The following is a 23,275-nucleotide window of genomic DNA, read 5'->3' on the forward strand; positions in this document are numbered from 1 at the left end:
TATTTTTATTATTTAAAATTGATTTTTTTCCCTGTATGCTATGAATCCTGATTATATCTGATATATATATATATGTGTGTGTGTATATATATATATATATATATATATATATATATATATATATATATATATATATATATATATACATACACACACAAATTACAGATATGAATTTAAAATTATTGAATTCAAAACATTACTTATTGTCAAAAATTATATAATTAGATTGAAATTATTCATCAATTACAAAACCAAATAATTATTACTATTAAAAATTTCTAGCAATAATTAAAACCTTTTAGAAAGCAAATTTATCTTACTTCAAAAAATCATAACTGACAAATAAAAATGTTTGTGATATTTTTAGGGGACTCGCAACAACTTAATGTTAAAGATTCCGAACAAACTTTATCCACTCGTCTCCTCAATATTAAGTGAAAAAAGATGTAATTGACATTAATCATTACAATTCCTCTTTGATTACAAAATTCAATAAAGTTTGAGAAATCTTGAATTTTATAAATATTTGCAAGCTGGGTTATAAATGCTTGAAAATTTCCATATTTAAATAATGTTTATGTTTGGTAGTATGCAGAATGAGCAGTATCTATATTTATAAAATGAAATCAAATCCCTTTGAATAAAAACTGTTGACATCGACATAGTGTCAGTTTTTAAAATATCAATTGTGAACAAGATTTCTAAAAATTAACTTTTTAATACTTTACAAATGTGGATGAATTGCACCATTTCCCACAGTAGAAGCAAAGAGTATTATGTGATTAATTAGTCAAAAAATTTGATATAGTTCGAACATGTACAACAGATGAACATAAATAGTGATTACAGGTATTAAAAAGTTCTTGTCACATAAAAGGCCAATTTATGAGTGCTCCATCCCAATAAAGCAATGCCTTTTAAGTATATCAAATTATCTCTCAAAGCATCACATTCCAATGTTTTCACATATAGCAAATTCCCTTGATCTATCTCATGAGACTTCACACCTGGATGAAATTTTTTTTTAAAGGCAACGATTCTTGATTTCTGAAGCAGGTCGGTGACAAAGACACTGAAAAAGGTAGGAAAGGAAACTTAAAATCTGTACTTACTCCTTTAAATGAACAATGGCGAAAATGCATAATTACATAGGGTAGTTATTTCAAATAAATAGAATCAATTCATTCTTCCCTCTTCTCCGAAAAAAAAATTCAAGAGTTTTTTGAATACAGTAATATTTCCGAGGGTTGAGGGGCTGAAACTGTTATATAATAACAGGCAACTGATACCTCAAACTAATGAAGTGGATTGGTTCTGTGCAATCCATGGATTTTGATTCTTTTTTTTTTTTTTTTTTTACTTCTAACAGCATTTCCAACCAAGTTTAAAAAGGTGCCATGAAGAAACATAAGAATTCAGGCAAATGTCAAAGTTGTTTAAATGATATTGTATTCTCGGGAAGACTTATCCAGTCTCTTGGAACTTTAGAATTATAGTGAAATTTACACTCAAAGATTATCTCCGATAATTTACATGTTTTTCACTGTAAATGTTAGAATACTTGTTATCTGGATTATTTCTATTGATACTTAAGCGAAGGTAATTAGACTTGCATGCAATTTCCATTCAAGTATTTCTATCAGACAAGTTTATACTATTTTCTAATGTTTTTTTTTATTATACTGAATGTTAAAATAATAAAAAAGCATTAATTCATACAGTTAAAATACTAGGTAAAAAATATAAGAATACACAAAGTAAGAAGTAGCCTTGTTTTTATTACAATTTATAACAATCAAGATTTCATTTAAAAATTTTCTCCTAGTAAAAGACTTAAAAAAACTGCACAGACTAGCAGTCAAAGCCGCATTTAAGAACTGGCCAAAGTTATTTCAGCATACATTTATTCAGTTTTAAGATAGAAATTTTAAGGAACTAGTCATATCTTAGATATATACAAAGGATATAATGATTATCAGTAATTGTATTTTTACTATGTTATTGCTTCTAGAGGAAGTCAATCTGAAAAAGCTGTAAATTGAGGTTTATTTTAAGTAAATATTCAAGAAATATTGTTTTAAAGTATATGTATATTTGTGTGTAATAAGTTCAATTCATCCACACCTTTAAAATAAGTTCATTTTTTATACATGCCTCTTACAATCCAACAGATGCAATTTTAATTTTTGGGTTTTTTTAAAAAATTAAAATTTAAACTACTGGTCTAGCAAATCTTTTGTTTTATTTTCCAGTAAGGAAGTGCTTTAACAGTATTGTGTGATGTCTCTCATTAAATTAGGTCAAGGATTTGAATACTTAATTTAATTTTTCGCCCATTCTACTTATAGAGTGCCCAGCATTTCTGCTATGTGATTTTCCCTGACTATTTTTGGAAGTATTTAAAAATCTTTAAAATGATTTTGTTTTATTTTCTTTCTTTTATGCATTGCACAGTACATTCTTAATAATATGCAAAAGATGGTGTTTTACTCTTTTTTATTAAAATCAATATAGAATAAAAATTTAATGTTTAGAAAACAAAATAAAAATTATTTTCAATCATTAGGTTTCAGATAAGCCTAATTTTTGTAAATATTTTCCCAATTTTTGCAACATATACAATATATGAGAAGATTTATGCTCATTCAAATGTATTTTTCTCAGAACTAATTATTCACATTTATTCATGAAAAATGTAATACGATATCGCATGCTTATTGGTAGAGTACTTAAAAATGAAATATGTTTCCTTTTAGTGTAATTTTTCCTATTTATACAGTTTAGTAACACCCAACTCAAGATTAAATAATAGTAACAGTAACAGAAAATTATCCTTTATGGACACAAAATAAAAAACGGCAGCAAAGAAAATGATTAATTTTCTTTTTTCTTTTCTTTTTTTCTTCTCCACTATAAATCTGAATGTCAATTCACCAGTTTTATCGTTCCAAAATTATTTTATATATGAATGCTAAGCCAAGCCTTAATTGCGATTCATCTAAAGACAATGAATGAACAAATTATAATATTATGGGATTATCATGATAATATCATAAATTATGTAAGAAATTGTGTTGAAAAAGTTAATGTTTTTAACAAGATAAAATATATAACACAGAATATAACAGACAAGTAATGAGCAAAGTGGTTCCAAATCAGTCAGCAAAGGAGGAATTTATCATAATTTAGATGTCTTTACTTAAGAATTGAAGGCAGTTATGGTGCTGATAATCCTACACAAAAGATAATTATGGTTCCTCTATAATTTAAATATAAATATGAGCTGAAACGCCCATGACCTCCGTTTCTGATTCCAGTAAATGACTGATTGTCACTGGTTGCTAAGCTAACGAAACTACTTAGGGAAAAAAAAAAAAAAGAAACAATTGTTGACTATAAAAATATTTAAAAAATTCCAATTTTAAAATATATTTCTCTGACTTTTCCCAATCTCTTGGAATTCCCTGACCATTCCCGACTTTCATTGTTTCCCGGTAGACTGGCCATCCTGACATAATATGGCTAGTCTTCTAACAAATGGAATTTATTGTATCACCAATAAATTTATTATGTCAGCATTTTCTTCAAAATATCTTTACATTTGCAACATTGCTCACATCATTTCATATACATTTCTTTTAAATCTAAATAATTGGTGCTTAGTGGTAATAATTAAGAATGTAAATCAACAAAATTTCTTCAGTTTAATAGAAAGCAGATTTCCAATAAGAGAAATTCCTATATGTAAATACATAATTAAATTCTTTTGTAATTTTAGAGCAGAATCAAATCAAATATCTAATGCTGCACTTGCTCAATATAACCAATACAAAAAAAAGCCAATTGAATTTTATCTAATAAAAAGAGTGTAAATTGAATTTAGTAATAAGTAAAGATCTGCCTTCAATAAATAAAATAGCACTGCAAAATAATTTTAATTACAGCAATCTATTCAATAATGTATTTAATATGTTGCAATCCAAAGAAAAATATGCTAAAGATATTGAACCATAATCTGATATGGATGTTTTATTCATAACAAATAATAAAAAATAATTAAAATTTCAATTAATGAATTATGCACACGAAGAGTTTTCCTTATGCTGATGCTCCCAAACAGCCAATAACTAATGTACTCCAAAATTTAGCTTTTATCTGGAATGTTAGAAATGATTTAGGCAACTGAATTCTCTGTGGTTTGTCAGAAAGTGATACATCATCACGACCTAATTGAGAATAACCATTCCATCCCCATGTCCACACATGATTATTCTCTGAAAGAAATAAACAATATTCTTAATAAATTGCTAAGATAAAATATACATTCTTTTTATACCAATTCTTCAGAATTTTTTTATACTTCTAATTATTGTGAGTAAAATGTTATTCGATTTTCTTTTTAAAATGTGCAAAGGCATTGTCTATAAATTAATATCATACTTCAAAAATCAATGTAACCTAATTTCACTTTAATAAAAAGAATGCAAACATGCATTTCAAAAATAAATGTTTGGGAAGAATGAATTTATTACAAATAAATTTCTATCCATGAGCAGCATTTTGATATTTGTAGACCAGAAATTTTTAAAAATGAGATTGAATTAGCTTCATTTATTCTTTAGTTTAATTAAATAAAATTAATTACTAAGTTTGTGTTTATAATTAAGGTTAATAATAAGAAATACAAAATAAAGTAGATGCCTGGTTGCTTTGAGTGTTAAAAGGTCAATTTGCAAACTATATATGCACTTTATAATACATAATAAATTTTGATTTATGGATCGTTATTTTTTTATTAACTTTAATTAGATGATTAAAGATAGATTAATCACATAATTAAAATTAGTGAATAAAAATATGAAGTTCTACAGGATTGAATTTATAATAAGATGACTGGGTTTTTTTAAAAGAACATGTTGAAGCTTATATTTTTTACACTCCAAGTATTAACACCGAATTTAGTTTCTACAAATTGCATTATTCAATTCAAATAAAAATATTCAAAACAACCGTTTAAGGGAATCATTATTAAACTGCTTCTTTAAGAGCATGTAATGATTTTTTTGCACATTATTCTAAGCGAAATTTTGATTGATCTGCCAGCACCTTAGTAGAAAACTCCATCTATTTTCTCTGATCATGCTAATAAAATTTCTAATAATTCATTTTATAACTTTTTTAAAGCAAATTGAAAAAAAATTAAAAACACTAAAGCAAATTATAATATCTGAAAATAAGTATTTGGTTTATCAATTCCATTTGAATGTTTTGTAGAGTTCCTTTTTGAAAACCTGAAGGAGAAATTTAAGATGTAAGATACTTTAAACACTGAGAAAGCAATCTTTGATTTTAAAAAGAGATTGCTTCCTTCCACTCGTCCTTTTGCTATATCTATTTTCAGCAAGAAATTGTTAATTAAATGATAGTGAAAAAAAATCCAGTTTTCTTGTTTATATATTATAAATATAAAAATAATCAATTATGTTGTGTTTTTAAAAACTTAAAAAAATTAATTAAATTATTTTATAAATACATATTAATATGTATATTCAAAACATTCCATTAAATTCTAACAAATTATATTTAGAAGCTTATTTTTTACTTTTCTCATAAAGATCTAATCAATATAATTAACCATTAGTTTAAAAATTATTTTAAAACCAAGAAGTGACTTTAGAAAAAGAAATTTATTATTAGCTACAACTATATGAAGATATTATAATATCACTAAAAGCTTTGAAATGATGCTGTTACAGAATATGAATGTTCCCCACAACTAAAAGCATGTTATAAAAATACTGAATGTTTATGCTTAAATTAATTTCTTTCATAGTATAAATGCTAAAAGCTATAGCATGAGTTGCAACATTTCTCACAATGAGATGATTTCTAAATATAGAAGGAATGATTATGAAATCAGATAGAAACGACACCAACCTTTTACAAAAACTTTAGAATAATCAAATGTTTATGAAAGTTGGTAATGGTATTAAATTAATGACATAATTATATTATAAATCTAGTTTATTAAAAATAACTGAATTTTATCCTTAAATAGTTATTCTTTTTTTAATATATCAGAAGTAGAATTTCACAAATGTTTTGCATTAATAAATAAAAAGTGTATTAAACTATTTTAAAGTACAAGATAATTTAACAGGTTATGAAAAATTAAAAATCAATGAATTACAACTCGATTGAACAACAGTATCATTAGTTAACAAAACTTCAAGGCAGTTAAAAAAATAGGTACATAATCCTACTGCTCACTTTCCTATCTGCACTTTATTATTACAGCATTTATAGAACACAAAACATCTGTTTAAATAAAATTGTACAAAAGGTTAGATACCACACAGCCATAAATCATCATAAATAAAATATACGTATATTCCACAAAGTTACTAAAATAAAATAATTAGTTTAAAATAAAAGTTAACATGTATAGATTAAAGATATGTTGTAATTATAAAATAAATTGATCACTATGAAAAGAGAGACCACATATTGTACACTTCCTGGAGCCTAAATCCAAGATTCATCTAAAAATAACAAGGACGACTTTATAAAAAAAAATGGCTTTTCAATGTACTGCTAAATATTAATTAGTGCTCCTTCAAAGATGGCAGGTCAGAACTAGAGTCTTATATAACAATAACATTCTAATAATATAATTAAACAGGATTACTTTTGAAATGTTGCAGAGTTTTACACATAGATTTTGTTAGGGATGTTCTATTGACTAGCGGACAATGATATAGACAAATAGAAATCTCCAAAAGTAATGAAAGCTAAAAGACGAAAGCATTTTAATAGAGGGAAAAAAGATAAAAAATATTAAGGTAAAAAAATGCTGAAAAAGATTATTTGAAGTTAGAGAAATGATTACTGTCGGGAGAATGCATAAGTCCACCAGAAAACCTACCAAACACATACCAAAGTATTAAGGACCCCTTATGGTAGTTACAGATATACTTGACAAATGATATCTATAGGATATCACAGCTAGCAGAGATGGAAAAAAGCAGATTATATTCTACTACAATATGTGTCAGTCAAATGCAATACAGGAACTCTAATAATGATGTCAAAAATCTTGATGCAGATTGTGATGACAAGCTATCTCAGAGAGTAAAGACAAGTTCCTGTGAGAGCTCTAAACTTAGAATAAAGAAATTATGGACATTAAGAAAGCAAAGATTTCTATTGAGAACAACAGGAGTCAGGAGAGATTGAAATGAAACCATAGTATAAGCCTCAAAAATTTCAGCAATGAGATGATTTCTGAAAGTGGAAGATAGAATTATGAGATAGATAGAAATAAAACTAATTGCTTTTAAAAGATTTGAACAAGCAAATGTATATGAAAGTTGATGACAGCTTTATATTAATGGTGTAAATATATTATAATTATAGTTTACTGAAAGCAAATGAATTTTATCCTGACTTATTATTAATTCCTTATTCCTATTATTAACAATAGCTACATCAAATTTTAATATATTTTATGAAAAATTGAGAAAAATAGGAAATATTAATTTTCTGAAAGCATATTATGAAGAAAGGAAGGATGATCAGTAAATTTAAGAAAATAATAGATAAAAAGAAATGCTCTGATATAACTAGCAATGAAAATGAAATAAATTCTTGAATTTATAATGCAAATGGGAATAATAAAATTCATTTTATATTATACTAAAGATTTTTTTGATACACAAAAGCTTTCATTTGCAATAATATGAATCTTATACAGCTGTAACAATTTTAGTGCCTTTTATAATATTATATAGTTTTCTATTAATGAAAAAGTAACTATACAAAATCAGTAATAAATGACATTTAAAATAAAATTTTCCAAATTTATAATGACCAATTTTAATAAAATAGAATATACATATTTAGTAAAGGAATAGTAAAAACATTCAAGATTTTCAATTTCTGTATTAAAAATCTTAGCATTAAAACTATATTAAATTTGAAAAAGTATATAATATCTCTTATAACGATATTCTAGAATAGCTCTAAAATCATGTGAAGGAATAATTTGAGCTCCAGTAATTATTAATTTTAATGATATATGAGAAAATAATTCAATTTCAGATTACAAGACAAATTTATTTTTTAACAATTATTTTTATAAAGATATGATGATGTACTTATCCTTAATATACTAAGTATAAGTCACAAATAAAGAATTAAATTGCTACAATTTAATTAGGAATAATATGTCGCATATATATACGCAAATGGCTGAAAATTAATCAACTGAAAGGTTTGCTCAATCAATCAATCAAAGGCTTGTTCAAAATCAATCAATTGTATGGTTTGTTTTAAAGTGTAATTCTTACCAGTTAAAGCAACAGTATGACGAGATCCACAACTTACTGCTACAACAGTTTCATCATCAAGATCAACAATTTTAGGCAAACAGCAAATAGTTTCTATTTCTTCTTTAGGTCTTTCCCCATTTTGCAGTTTATTGCAAGGAAATCCAAGCTGACCACTTTCATTCCAGCCCCACATGTACAAATCTCCAGACTCTTGAAATTTAGAAAAAAAAAAGAGAGAAGAAAATGAAATAAATGTGCCTGAAAATTTGTATATCATATTTGACAAAAAGTTCAAATAGCATCACATTTAAAGGTTTATATATATATATAAAATTTTTTATTTATTTTTTACTGTATATAGATTAGTAAGATGTGGCACTTTCTTTATTCAATGGCAGCCATTCATTAACTGACACTGCCATAGGCAATTATGATTACCACAGGCATTTTTATTCATAATAGAGAAGAACTGATAAACAGAGAAGATAAAATGTCATTTCGTGATGAAGTTTATTACGAATATTTTTTTTAGAATACCATATATTTAAAAAGTATTCAAATATAGTATTGTTAAAAAAGGGGAGAGGTTTCAAATACTGTATAATCATATTATACAGATGCTTAAGAAGCAATTGACTTTGAGTAGGAACTGAACCCATGATTTAAAAAAATGAGTTTTAGCAACATCTGAATCAACAGTCCACGTTTAAAGATGACCCATTAATAACCAACTTAATTTTAAGCACAGATTTCAGAAAAAAAATTTTAAATTATATTAAAAACTGTAAAAATAACATCAAATTAATTTTCAAAATTTTTTAAGAAAAATTACTTAGAAGTCTTTTTAAGAAAATTTTTTACTGATTATGATGGTAGTCCAAAGTGTTGAAGTCAGTGAAATTGTTCCAGCATCACTGCTACATCATGTTGATGTAGCAGTTTCCAAAGGTCCAATAGGTTACTGCAATTATTATGTGAATCTTCAAAATGCTGTTAATATTTTTTAAAATCTTAGAAACTATAATATTCATTTGATTGATAGGTGATTTCACAGGCTAACGCCATTTATTAATGATATTTGCAACTGAATATAAATGACACCTTATGTGTATATTGAAATAGATCTTACTTAAATAGACAAAATTAGCAATTTTTATATTTTTTACCATAATAAGTTTATATGAAGTGTTTATACCTTAGCAACAAAACGTTCTTTTCATGAAAAAAAAAAAGCTAAATATATTAAATATGGTGAATTTCTCTTGCATCTTCAGTATTCCAGCAACCTTATAATGATTCACTCGGTTAATAATGAACAAAATATAACCTCCTTCCCTCCAAAGCAAATACACACATATGAGAAACAGAATTTAGCTGCAGAAAGAGGGCAGACTTTAGAACCAGTTTTGACCAACATCTAAAAATATGACTCAATACTATGCTGCAAGTTTTCATAGAATATCTCCATCCATATGGTGGCCAGTATCTCTGTTGTTTGATTTTGATTGACTTTTCACAGATTTTTTTTAAAAAATTTCTCAGACTTTTTGCAGAGGTATCTAAAATCTTCAGAATGAATTTGTTTCATTTTCTTCCTTTTTATGTGTTGCACAGTACATCCTTAATAGTATATGAAAAATAGATTTTACTCTTTCTGACTAAAATCATCATAGAAAAAAAATGGTTCTCAGAAAACAAAACAAAAAATAATTTTCAATCATTAAGTTTCAGATTAGTACAATTTTTGTAAACATTTATCCAGCTTTTGCAAACACACTAATTGACATATAAAATATAATAGTGAATGTAAGATGAATATGATCAGTGAATATGAGTGAAATGAGATCAGTATTACTAGGTAAAAAAACAAATCTGCAATCGTTTAGAAAACAGAGCAGAAAATAACTAATAAGTCAAACTAATAGTATAGATACAAAAATAATTTAAAAACAGTTATTGTTAATGATTTTGATAATAACAAGCAAGGACACTATTTACTTTCACTGTGCCATAGTTTAGGAAGATTATCAAACAATTACTTTTTACTTTAAGAGTGATATGAGTTATAACATATTGCAATCTTTTACCATTTTGTTAAAGAATTTATTTTTACTATCATTCAAAAAATAGTATCAGGTAAACACGATATCAAAAGATCTTTATTGTATGTGATGATGCTTTGTCACGAAAATCTAAAAATGTCACTCCCCAGCAGCAATAATTTGTTCAAATTTCTAATCAGCCTTTAAATAGTTCTATTTCTCCATTTCATTGTATAATTATAGACATTATGATTAGGGTTATTGCTTATTAGGAATAATAAGAGTCATACAGGTGCTATTCCATATATGCTATTCAAAAGAGATTACAGCATTTAACAATATGTGAAACATTGGGAAAATTTGGTTGACAATCGATTGAGTAAACATTATTTCTTAAAAAGAATCCTCATTTTAATAGACTATGTTGAGACTGTATTCAACTGTAATTGAAAGATTAGCAAGCATACAATTAATTAAAAGTCAATGGAATCTTTCAATTTAATGCATTAAAAAATAAAGAAAAATTGTAAAATATGTTAGCAACAAAAAATGTTTTAATCACAATTTAATGTTATAAGCTTCATATATAAATGAAAGAGCTACATGTGAATAAAATATACTTTACCACTTATTGCAGCTGAATGCCAACCACCTGCAGATATTGATATGATTTTTAATCCATTCAAAGCTTCAACTAGTTCAGGAGTTTCCTGGTTTCCTATGTTACCCAGACCTAGCTGCCCATGGCTTAAAATAAAAAAAGAAATAATAATATAAGTAAAAAAATTAAGAGAAGATATTAAAATAATTAAGGCAAAACAATAAAAATCAGATATGCACTTTTTAAAATTAAATTACCTCCCAAAACCATAACTAAATACAGTGCCAAATTCTGATAATAGTAATACATGTTCCTTTCCACAAGCAATTTCTTTTATAGGTACAGGAACAATTAATTCTTCAAGGCATGGCTTTTCTTCATATTTAAATTTGAAAACTTTTCCATCTATCTCCAAAAGATAAACAAATAAATAATAGCCAATAGGATACTTAATTAAAAAATCATATATTTCATATTATCTAAATATTTTACTCAATAGCTGATTAATCTTCATGTTTATTAGAATACAAACTAAATATTACAGAATCCAATTAGAAATTCCAAATCATAAAAAACAAATATACAGAAAAGGAGGCTAATTACATAATTATTCATATACATACATATAAATTTCAAAAGGCCTTTTTTTAATTCTTGAAAGTTTTTATATAGACATTATGTAATGAGGTTTTCTAATATTATTTTGTTAACTTGACAGAAGTTAAACTACAACCAAAGACAGCAATGCTTGTCACCATCTAGATTTATATTTTATTGAATTAGGGCAATGTTTCAAACCTGTCTATATTTTAGCATATATTTTAACATTTCTTATACTAGCAAAAACATATCATAAACAAGGGCATATCTCATCTACATTTCTGGTTGCAGCTGAGTTTAGAGAAAAACACCATACTAATTAAGCAAACATGAAATTTCATATTTTATTTCTGATTCATCCATTGATAATATTTTGATAAAAGACAAATGGATGTAATGTTTTTTTCTTTTTCGATGTACTCAGAAGTTAATACTTGTAAAAAGCAAATGAATGTGTGTAAATGTTTAAAATTCATATTAAAAATATATATCTAATTACAACTATTCCAAAAAGAAAATTATGAATATTTCTCTAATAAATTTCTTTCTTTACACCTAAAAATAAACAACAAAAACTATACATTTATTATATGTATCAAAAGTTCAGAAACTATGCTCTATGTAAAAAATTCAATAAATAGTAATTAATAAACTATTATGATTTTCTTATATCCAGCAGTAGAAACAGAATTGCATCTTTACCTTCTGCTAATATTACAGAATACAAATCTTCAGTAATGACATTTTTTGTTCTGAGGATACTAGGAGTTAAATCTACAGGTTCCGAGAAAATATTTTTGTTAAAATAAAAATAGCATCTTCCATCGCTTGTAGTTAAAAATGTATAATTCAATCCGATGGAGATATTATTAATTCCCATATGCTTAATGGATGAAAATGCTTCTTTGCTATGTTCTTCTGATTCTGATGGACAGTGCGTGATACGATAAAATGCTTCATTCAATTCATTTGCAAAATTAAATTCTTGTTTATTATCCTTAATCGTCTTGTGTACTTCCAAATCTTTGAAAACATTCTTACTAGTATAAAATATTAAATTTATCCAACCTAAAAAGACATCTATTACCTTACATTTAGAGGGAAGTTGTAAATGAGAAAAGCATTGAGTGTATGAATTGCTTCCAAGAGCAGGTGTAAGTACATCAACATCTTCATCCTTATATGTTTTAATACCAAAATAAAAAAATAAATTATCCTCAGTATCCATGTCACTTCGTAAATTTTTTAAGATTTTCATCACTTTGAATTACAAAAGACATTTAATAAAAACACGGTTGCTTTTCTTTTCAGCACATTAGATTCCCAACTTTAATTTTTTTTTTTTTTTTTTTTCCCCAGAAAGACAATGAGATGTTAAAACTGAATAGCAGCGAGCAAGAGCGTAACTGGAATGTTATATATAATTGTACTAAGAAAATCTTATCATTTTAAATAGTTATTTCCGCCATAATTTTCTTCTCGTTATTATAATAATATATCTATCTTGATATATCTATTAAAAGCAGATTTATTTAACAAATAATATTCATTTCTAAAATGTAATTTGAAAAATGTGACGAACAGTAAAGCGCATTTATATAAAGCCAAATAGACCGCGAATTATAGTTATCGGTTTCTAATTGCAAGGTAGAGATGAGTTGTTCGCGAACGAACGGGAAGTGAATGGTTCAACTCATATTATTTCGTTCGTTCGCGAACGATCATGTAGATCCAATTATTCTGGTTCGCGAATTAAGCAGCATTGACACGAGACCGCAGACAGAGCAAATCTAATGCCCGCTGATTTTAGCTGTGGTTCTTAGTAAAACAGAGGAAAAGTTTTATAAACTTTGTACTAAACCGATTATTTTAAAACAATTGTATGCTAGATCTAAACTCAGTGTTTCCAAAGAGAGATTTTTAACGAAAGACGATGTCCCTGCTGTAGAAATATCTTTACATCAAACAGCAATAAAACAATCCCTTGGTACCAGGCAGGGTTTCAAAAAATGTTACTGCAAATCTAAATGTATCACAAATAGATGTGCTTATCGCAAAACCTATTGTGCGAAACCTATGCAATTCAAAGTATCACCAATCTTTAGATTGCACTAATAAGTAAGCATAATTGCTAATTTCCTTAATTTTAATAATATGCTAAACGGTTTGATTCTTTGTATTATAGTTTTTCAATTGATTGATGATTGATTCTATCAACTAATGTGTAGATTATTCGATTGCATTAACTTGATTCTTTAGATATCAAAAATAAATAAACAATATTTAATTTAAGCTTACAGAAACACTGCTGTTATTCCAGAAAAGATCTTATTTTCACCTTAACGCGTGTCTAGTAGCTAATTTGCAGATTACCTACGTAATTTGAGAAAAAAAAATAATAATTTTTCGCACTTTAACGGTTCACCCTATTTAATGTGCAGATTAGCTAGCTAATCTGCGGATTAATTGATTTCTGAACTTTAGAGGTAACATATATTTAATACTTCTCCAAGAACCCTATGCTTGTCTTTTTTTGCATACATTTTCTCCCTTTTATGTAATATTTTCAATATTCTAACATAACAAATGAAAAGCATAAAACAAATAAGCATAAAATAAGATAACGCTATAAAAAGCACAAATAAGAAGCATAAGATTTTTTATGCTTCTTATTTTAACACAGCTGCGAACTATAAATTTTATATCTTTGCGCCTGCCAGGCCATACGAATCGCTTAGCGATTAATTCGATTTAGGCTGCAATTCCTGGTTGAGAGAAAAAAATAGAGTGCTTTAAAAATTAGTTGCCGCTAGTTTTTAGGAACAAAAGGTCGGGGTTGTTTTTGAGATGCATTACAGTACAGATGAACGTCCTCAAGAGGGAAATACTGTTCCTTAATTCTTAAGGATGAATTATTGGACTTTAAAAGTTTTTGTATTTCCTCATCGGTTGATTGAGCAGAAGCGAATTCCTTAAAATCAATTACAGAAGGGGATATTTCATCTATCTCAATTCGTGATAGTGCATCTGCAACAGTATTTTCAGAACGTTTTGTGTATCTAATATCAGTAGAAAATTGGGATATGAAATCCAAATAGCGTAATTGGCGAGGAATACATTTTTCAGTATTTTGATGGAAGACATATGTTAAAGGTTTTTGGTCAGTGTAAATGACAAAAGTTCTACCCTCAAGTATATGTTGGAATTTTTTGACAGAGGAATAAATAGCAAATAGTTCACGTTCATAAGTAGACCAATTCTTTTGAGACTTACTTAATTTTGAAGAATAAAATGCTATTGGTTCCCACTGATTATTCGATAGTTGCATTAAGGAGTAGCCAACAGCTGAGTTCGAAGCATCTACCCACAAGCTTAATTGAGCACCAGGTATGGGATGTCTCAAAAACTTTGCTTTAGCAATTGCTTCTTTAGAAGCATTGAAGGAAATTGTTGCTGCATCGTTCCATTGTAATTGCTCAGTTGAATTGGGAGCTTTGGAACGATGGTGCTTCTTTTTTTTTTTTTGTGCCCTTCAAGAAATTTTACAATGAGTTCTAGAATATCAGCAGCTTTAGGAATGCAACGACTATAAAAATTGAAAAGTCCTAAATAACGGCGCAATTGAGTCAAGGTTGTGGAGTTGGGGAAATTCTTGGATACATTTTACACGATCAGTCAAATATTCAATTCCTTCCCCTGATAATTTGAATACCAGAAATTCAAATGTAGATAGTCCAAATTGACATTTTTCAATGTTTATACACAAACCATATTCATTTAATTTTTAAAATAAGATATCTAAATGTTGTAAGTGATCATTTGCATTTTCAGAAGCAACCAGTAGGTCATCAACAAAAGCGTAAACAAATGGTAAGTCCCTAGTGACCTCGTCAATAAAGCATTGGAAGGTTGATGAGGCATTACAAAGACCAAACTCATTCGCAAGCTCTCAAAAAGGCCAAATGGAATGCATATTGCAGTTTCATGCACATCATCATGGTTGATAGGAATTTGATGGTATGCTTTGACGAGTTCGATGTGACTGAATATTTGTTTATCATGCAATTCTGATGTAAAATCAACAATACAAGGAATGGGATATATTTCTTTGATGGTTTGTGCATTAAGTGCACGATAGTCACCAACCGGTCGCCATTCAACAGACCCATTTTTAGGCACCATGTGCAAAGGAGAAGAATATGCACTTTTAGAAGGTCTCATATGACCGAGATTTATCATGCGCTGAAATTCAGCTTTGGCTATTTTTAGTCTGTCTGGAGCTAACCTTCTAGGTTTAGCTGAGACAGGAGGACCTTTGGTATTGATATAATGTACAGTGTTATGCTTAACAGGCTGACTGGGGTCTGGTAATTTCGTAATTGCAGGATATTTCATTAACAATTTACCATAAACATTATTTACAAATACAGATTTTTACAGAAAAAATTGAACATGGACCTAGTTTAGCATCCACTTTTGAATTAGTAACATTATCAATTAAATGTTTATTTCTTAAATCAGGTGATAAGTAAAATGTTACAAAAAATAGGCCCCAATGATAACACATGAAACATTACAAATATAAAATGAATATGTGAAATTTCTACGTAAACCGAAATTTACAGTTATAGACTTTCTGCCATAAACATTTTATTGCAGTACCATTTGCGGTACGAAAGGTTTGCATAACATGCATTTGCGTGTCTCTTTTAGAAGCAACAATTAAGCTGATGTCATTGCCGGAGTCCATTAAAAAAGAAATACCCGTGTTATGTTCACGTAGAAAGAGACGACAAGAAGTATATCCAGAGGAAGAGTCCGCTGCCGCTACTCTTCCGGAACAGGGTTTTCCTTAAAAGAGCAAGACGGAATGCACCTTTTAGCTTTCTCGTGGAATCGAGAGTGATACCAGCAGTATCTATTGCCCCATGATTTTGAACTAGCACGACGAGTACTGCTACGAGACCGAAATCGACTGCGAGAACGACGAAGATCAGCTACTTCCTTGCGCAATTCCTTGATTTCGTTTCGAAGCAAATCCATGTCCGATTTGAAGCCCATCCATGTCCGATTTAAGCTCCTTCCCAGGTGAAGAGTTGCTTTCACTTCCGGAAGAAATAGTGCCGATTGAGGTGGAATTGATGTCCAGAATTCTGTTAGCTACATCTGCTTCTTTGTCCGAAGAAATCGGTGAAATAGAAGCCAAAATAGTTTGCACAGGTACTGGCATTGCTTGATTGAACAGTTCAAACAGCAAGGAATCATCGATGTTATGGCTTTCGGCTCGCCTTTCCATGATACGAAGCAATTCGCTGGGCTTCCCCGCACCTAAGCTTTCACCAGCCGAAAGTCGTCGAATTTCCTGCGTCTTTGATTCGGAACAGCGTTCGATGACTTTCGTTTTGAGATCCGAATATGGATCGGTGGAATCCGTTTGAATTATTACATCTCGCACAACAGCGGCAATTTCGGGAGGTAAGTGAGCCCCGACGTAATTGTATTTCGTCTTGCCTTCAATAATGGTTTCGGAGAAGCCAATTCGAAAGTGGAGTCGAGTATATGAAACCAAAGTGCAGGATCCGGCTTTATGAATGGCGGGATTACTACCGCTGCTGTTTCAGCTGTAGCTGTGTTGGCAAGGAAAATGAAATTCTCGACTAAATAAATTTAAATTAAAGTCCGTGGTCACCACTGAGGAGGATTGATTAATCCATAATGTTATTTGTCATGATCTGTCTCCATGTAAGGGTTTGGAAACAATCACTCTCCGTTTTATATCAAAAATATATCTTTATTCGACACACAATAACATCGCGCACCTTGTCCTTCGGAGCTACTCTGGTTGTATTCCTCCGCTCTCCCCGAGAGGCGGGAAGACCGAGTCATGCTGCGCGTTCAAGGTCATTTTATGATTAATAGTGTTACAAATCTGTAATTTTGCTACCCGGTACGAATAGAGTCTGTCGGCGCTGCCGAGCTTTTTTAATTTTTACTTCTCATCAGACATATTAATAAAGCAAATACTGCCCTTTTAGTAAGTAAATGTAAACGAAAATAATTGGTATGACACCATATCTAAATTTTTTGACAACATTTAATTGACGTAGGACGAAACATAACACACAAGAACACTATTACAAAATTTAGTACGTGAACCTCATAGAGCTCCGAAAATCCATCTTTTTCCTCTCCCGGCACCGTCTCTCTCGCGGTCCTACTTCTCCACCCTCTTCCCTTCAGTTCGTTTTCTGGTTCTAATCATACGCAGCGCCCTCACACGCCGCCCCTAAGAGAAAAACTGGTCTTCAAACGGCAAAAGTTTTTCTCTGATTCCTTTGGACAAAGTTAATAACATATAAGGAAAAATAACTAAATGAAATAAGAACATCTCATCCACATATTGAAATAACAATGAAAGCTCCGAATATATATATATATGAAAAATAATTAAACGAAATATGAACATAGCATACATATATTAAATAAAAATGAATACATATATTGAAAATAATTAAACACAATAAGAATATAGCGTACATATGTTGAAATAAAAACTGAACAAAACATACATTAACACAATGGATATTGAGAACTAATTTTAACAAGAAAAAGAACTAATGTTTAGTTTGTAGACGAGATAAAGCATCAGCGTCTTTGTTTAAGATTCCAGGACGATGAGTAATTTTGTAACTCCATCGTTGCAAAGCCAATGCCCACCTAGTTAATTTAGGGCTTTTTGGAGTTTTTTCAATTAAGTATTTTAATGCATTATGATCAGTTACGATTTCTACCGTAGTTCCAGGCAACCATTTATCAAATTTTTTTAATCCAAACAAAATGGCATAAGCTTCCTTTTCAATGGTTGAAAAAAATTTTTGAGTTTTGTTAAATTTTTGGCTTGCAAATGCGATGGGTTTATAATTTCCCTTGTCATCTTTTTGGGTTAGAAAACAACCAACTGCATAGTCAGAAGCGTCTGTGTGAATTTCGAAAGGTTTTCCAAAATCAGGGGCATTTAACGCTGTCGCCTCACATAAAGCTTTCTTCAATCCAAAAAACGATTTTTCTTCGTGTTTTCCCCAATTTACATCTCCCGATTTTTCCCCTTTGGTTAGTTCAGTTAGAGGGGTTGCAATTTCCGCATAATTAGGAATATATGATCGATAAAACTCCATTAGTCCTAAGACAGATCTTACTTCCTTTTTCGTCTTTGGCCTTTCTAGTCGTTTTATTGCCGCAATTTTTTCCTCGTCTGGTGCATGCTTACCTCCTCATATCTTATGGCCTAAAAATTGTAGTTCTCGCGCCGCGAAAGTGCATTTTTTAAATTTTACAGAAAACCCTGTCTTTTCTAATTCCTGCAATACCTTTCTCAGATGAATTAAATGTTCACTCCATGTTTTGGAGTACACTATTATATCGTCAATGTGAGCTTGAACATAACTAGAATGGTTTCGAAGAACACTATTCATATTTTTTGGAATGTACCCGATGCTCCCGATAGATCAAAATGCATAACCTTCCACTGATATACTCCGTTATGAGTAGAAAAAGCTGTTAAAATTTTGTTCTCATCATTCATTTTAATTTGGTAATATCCCTTTAGCAAATCTAGACAAGATAACCATTGAGCCATCCCCGCAGTAAAAACTAATTCTTGTGTATCTTTCATGAGGTAATTAGGAACTTTTGTTACAGCATTAAGGACTCTATAGTCAATACACATTCGAATGGATGCGTCCTTCTTTGCCACACATACTATAGGATATGTAATGTCTGCATTCGAAGGTTCAATCAAGTGTAAGTCCAACAGTTCTTTCACTTGTCTGTCCACCTCTGCTCTATAAGACATTGGAACACTGTAGGAATGCGGTTTCCGTCTAGTAATATTGGGCAAAAGTTCAATCACGTGCTCCCCGATTGCAACTGGTTGCACTGGTTTTTTGAATAAGGGTTCAAATTCTTTTAATAATTTCTCCAATTCTGCTTGCTGCGTAGTTGATAAGTCAGGTGAGGTTACAGATTTTACTTCCTGCCAAAAGGAATCTTCTTTCAATGGAGTATTTTCGATGTCACCAAATTCTTCTTCCCCTTCAAATATGACGTTCACACTTCTGGAGCTAGCAATAAATTCTCTCATTTTATTTTGATGCACACGCCTCAGACTACCATCAGGCATCCTCACTAAAAATGAATGTCCATTCTTTCGTGATTCGATGGTACATGGACCTTGCCATCTAGCTAAAAGCTTGTTCCTAGAATCAGGTAATAGAACAATTACCTTGTCTCCTGGATTAGACTTTCTTCGTAGATCTCAAATTGTAATAACGAGCCATTCTTTCTTGCTGTACTGTTGAAATCAATTTTGCTTTCTCAGCTGCGTCTTCTAGCTGCTTCTTAAGCTTTTCCATGTAAAGAGGTACTGGAGTAGTATCCAACTGCAAACCCTCTTCATCTGCCACCCAAGTGTTCCTCAGAATAGATAAGGGTCCTTCTGGTATTCGTCCATACAACAACTGAAAAGATGCTACGCCGGTCGTGCTGTTGGGGACTTTTCGATAGGCCCACAAAATGAATGGTATTTTTGTATGCCATGTACGTGGCTCTTCCAAAATGACATGATGTAGCATGTGCTTTAACGTCTGATTAAATCTTTCTACCAGCCCATTCGACTCTGGATGCAATGGTGTCGAAAATCTTGGGCTGGATCCCATTCTTTTTTCAAACTCTTGTGTGTTTTTCAACTCTAGCATTGAAATTAGTCCCATTGTCTGATGCTATTATATTAGGCACACCTGTCCGCATGAAGATGGTTAACAGTGCTTCACATGTAGCTTTGGCAGTTAAACTGGTCAGTGGTACTGCCTCAGCCCATCTCGTGTGTTGATCAACTAGACATAATATATATCTGTGACCTTTTGCACTCGGTGGATCTATAGGTCCAATGATGTCGATGTTTACCACTTGGAACGGCAATTCTGGTCTTGACACAGGAGTAATTGGTACTCTGTCCTTTTGATTTATTCGCCTTGTCAACTGACACTCTTTGCACTGTTGACAAAAAGCTCTGACATCTTTGGATATTTATTCCATGCGAGTAAAAAGAATACCTTATTCTTTCAGCAGTTTTTCTTGCGCCCATGTGACCTCCAAATACCGAACAGTGAGCTAAATTTAGAACTTCAAGTCTACGCTTCTTAAGCAAAACTAGCTGAGCAACGGACTCCCCTAAAACTTTTTCTTTGTGAAACAAAAATTTATTATGGAAATAATATCCTCCGGACTTTTCATTTGCACATTTTCTAGCGTATTTCAAATCTGGACAACCCACTTGATCTTTAAGAAATTCGTCCGACCTTGATAGTTCTTTAGCATTCTTTTCTGAATTTTCCACAGAGAATGCCCTTATTTCTTCACTTCCCAAGACTGGGTTGTCATCACTTGTTTCATCGACGATTTCTCTATCTTTAATTGTCTTCGGTTCCGAGTTCTTTTCGGAAATATCAACGAAATAATTTTCTTGAACACCCTGAAACTTGTCCCTTATTTCTGGGGGCAACAGTACATCATCCACCGGAGTAGGAGCAACTGCACACAGCACTTCTTGGTGAATCATGTTCCCGTCTTTGCCAACGATGACACCCATTGGAATATTGACAAGAGAACATTTCTCTGCTGGACCAAAAATGCCTTTTATATAAATTGAAGCCTTATCTTAGACATTAAAATCAGTCATTAGATCTCTTCTGACTACAGTTATTTCAGTACTAGAATCAATGAAAGCTGTTGCAGGCTTTCCATTCACACTTATACGCATCTTTTCTAGATTACAAAGACCTTTATCAAGAGAAGGTCGTCTGTGAGACATCACTTTAGCCACTACTGCCGTTTCCTTAGTTACCGGTTCTGGGTCCACGACAGTTCTGTGAACATTTGCCTTTCTTCTACTATCTTGATCTGAGTTCGTCCTTAAAAGTTTGGGACAGAACTTCTTTACATGACCATCCACTCCACAGAAATAGCAGGTAAACTTTGGACGGTTTTTCGGTTCGTATCGATTCCGTGTGAAACCTTTATCTTGCTTCATCTGTTTAGGACTATTATTATAGTCTCTGTTATCACGGCTAAAGGCGTTATTTCTAACATTTACTTGTTGATGTGCCTTGGGATTTCGATTCGACGGTCTCCGATAAGATTTTCGAATACACTCGTACTCGTCTAGCTTGTCTGCTAAATCTTGGGGTTTGACTAATGTCCCCCATACGTCAACAAAATGGTCATGAACCTCTTGTGGAACTCTCTTCTTTACTTGATCCGTAATGATCAAATCTTTCAGCCCCTCCAAATCTGTGACATTCAAAGCACTTATCCAGCCTTGAAAGTAATTTGTAACTTCATAAATGAAATCTTTCCAACTCTTCTCTGGGTTTCTTTGGTGCTGAACAAATTTCTGCCGAAAACCTTCAGCATTCAATTTAAACTTCTTCATCAAGATTTCCTTCACATGTTCAAAATTAAAAAATTCTTCTTCTGGAATTCTTGCGATCAGTTCCACTATCTCTGCAGGCATGAGAGGTATTAAACATGACACCCAGTTTTCCTCATCAATTTTCAACCTCTTGACTTGTCTCTCAAACAATGACATATATAAGACAATGTCACATTCTTTCTCGTCGAATTTTGGCATGGACTTGGAAATTTCAATCTGCGGATTGATATGAAATCGTCCACCACTAGCTGAACTAGCATTAGATGCAGCCATTCCTGCTTCTATTTTTTCCTTTTCCAATTCAAATTCCATCTCTCGCTTTTTTGCTTCCGTCTCCATCTGCCATTTCAACTCATTCTCTTTCTTTGTTGCTTCCATCTGCAATTTCAATTCTTGTTCCTTTCTTGTAGAGATTATTGTTTCTAGTAAGTTTTGACAAATTCTTCTTCAGATACCTGACTGCCAGTAATTCATGATTTTAGCCCATATACTGTCATATCAGATTTCGGTTCCTCCCCCATTTCCGGACCGGTTATTGGAATTATCGTATCGTATCTAGGGATGACGAATATTTTAAGAGCGGTTATTACGTAACCAATATCAAAAAGTCACAAATACAAGTGATCAATACTTTTCAAAGAGGGGTGTGATTCAAATCCCTGATACGATCTTACTGGTGATATTTCGATTACAGGTTTTGGATCACGATAGAAAGTAAGAATCGATACGATATCACTGAAATTTGCCAGAGCGGCGACTTCACTGGAAAGTAATAATCGATACGATCTGTCCAATGGAAGCTCTCGAAAGAAGTCTGTGATTGGATTGAAAAGTGAACGTACCGGATATTGGAATTATCGTATCGTATCATTGAATTGCATATCACTGAAATTTATCGGAGCGGTGATTTCACCGGAAAGTGCGAAGTCACCGCTCTACTTTACGGGAGTAACCGATATTCGTATTTAATGATGCACTATTCCATACAGATCATTTTTAATTGCTCATGACATGATCGACTTTGATTACATGTATTCTGTTTACTGCTGGCGCCATCTATTGGTAGAATATAGGACTAAAGTAAACATTTTAAAGAAATGACATACATTTTTAACTCACATTTTCCAGAAAATGGTCCACTCTAATAAATAAATTAAATAAATAGTTTTGAGAAAAAAATAAAATTTAAGAAGTAAGCTGAAACAGATAAATT

General features: G+C 30.7%; 1 protein-coding gene across 2 annotated transcripts; it reads right to left on the reverse strand.

The window, feature by feature from the left end:
* Positions 1 to 686: 686 nt before the first annotated feature.
* Positions 687 to 13,206, reverse strand: LOC129976738 (E3 ISG15--protein ligase HERC5-like). 2 transcript variants are annotated; one of them, XM_056090458.1, is made up of 5 exons: positions 12,276 to 13,206; positions 11,231 to 11,378; positions 10,998 to 11,119; positions 8,349 to 8,540; positions 687 to 1,072 (listed from the first exon to the last, which is right to left on the reverse strand). In XM_056090458.1, the coding sequence occupies exons 1-5, from the start codon at positions 12,829 to 12,831 to the stop codon at positions 1,002 to 1,004; spliced, it is 1,089 nt and encodes a 362-aa protein (XP_055946433.1). In that variant the 5' UTR covers positions 12,832 to 13,206; the 3' UTR covers positions 687 to 1,001. The 2 variants fall into 2 exon arrangements, with proteins under 2 accessions (XP_055946433.1, XP_055946432.1); XM_056090457.1 differs by lacking the exon at positions 687 to 1,072 and adding an exon at positions 4,004 to 4,274.
* Between the last annotated feature and the right edge of the window lie 10,069 nt (positions 13,207 to 23,275).

The sequence above is a fragment of the Argiope bruennichi genome, chromosome 7 (assembly GCF_947563725.1).
Source record: "Argiope bruennichi chromosome 7, qqArgBrue1.1, whole genome shotgun sequence".
Taxonomy (NCBI): domain Eukaryota; kingdom Metazoa; phylum Arthropoda; class Arachnida; order Araneae; family Araneidae; genus Argiope; species Argiope bruennichi.

Excerpts from the sequence above, each read along its gene's own strand:
- LOC129976738 (XM_056090457.1), bottom strand. The coding sequence starts at position 12,831 with ATGAAAATCTTAAAAAATTTACGAAGTGACATGGATACTGAGGATAAT. Across the intron at positions 11,379-12,275 it reads TTCTGTAATATTAGCAGAAG|ATGGAAAAGTTTTCAAATTT; the intron begins GTAAAGATGCAA and ends TTTTGGAGATAG. Across the intron at positions 8,541-10,997 it reads GCATTCAGCTGCAATAAGTG|AGTCTGGAGATTTGTACATG; the intron begins GTAAAGTATATT and ends CTAAATTTCAAG.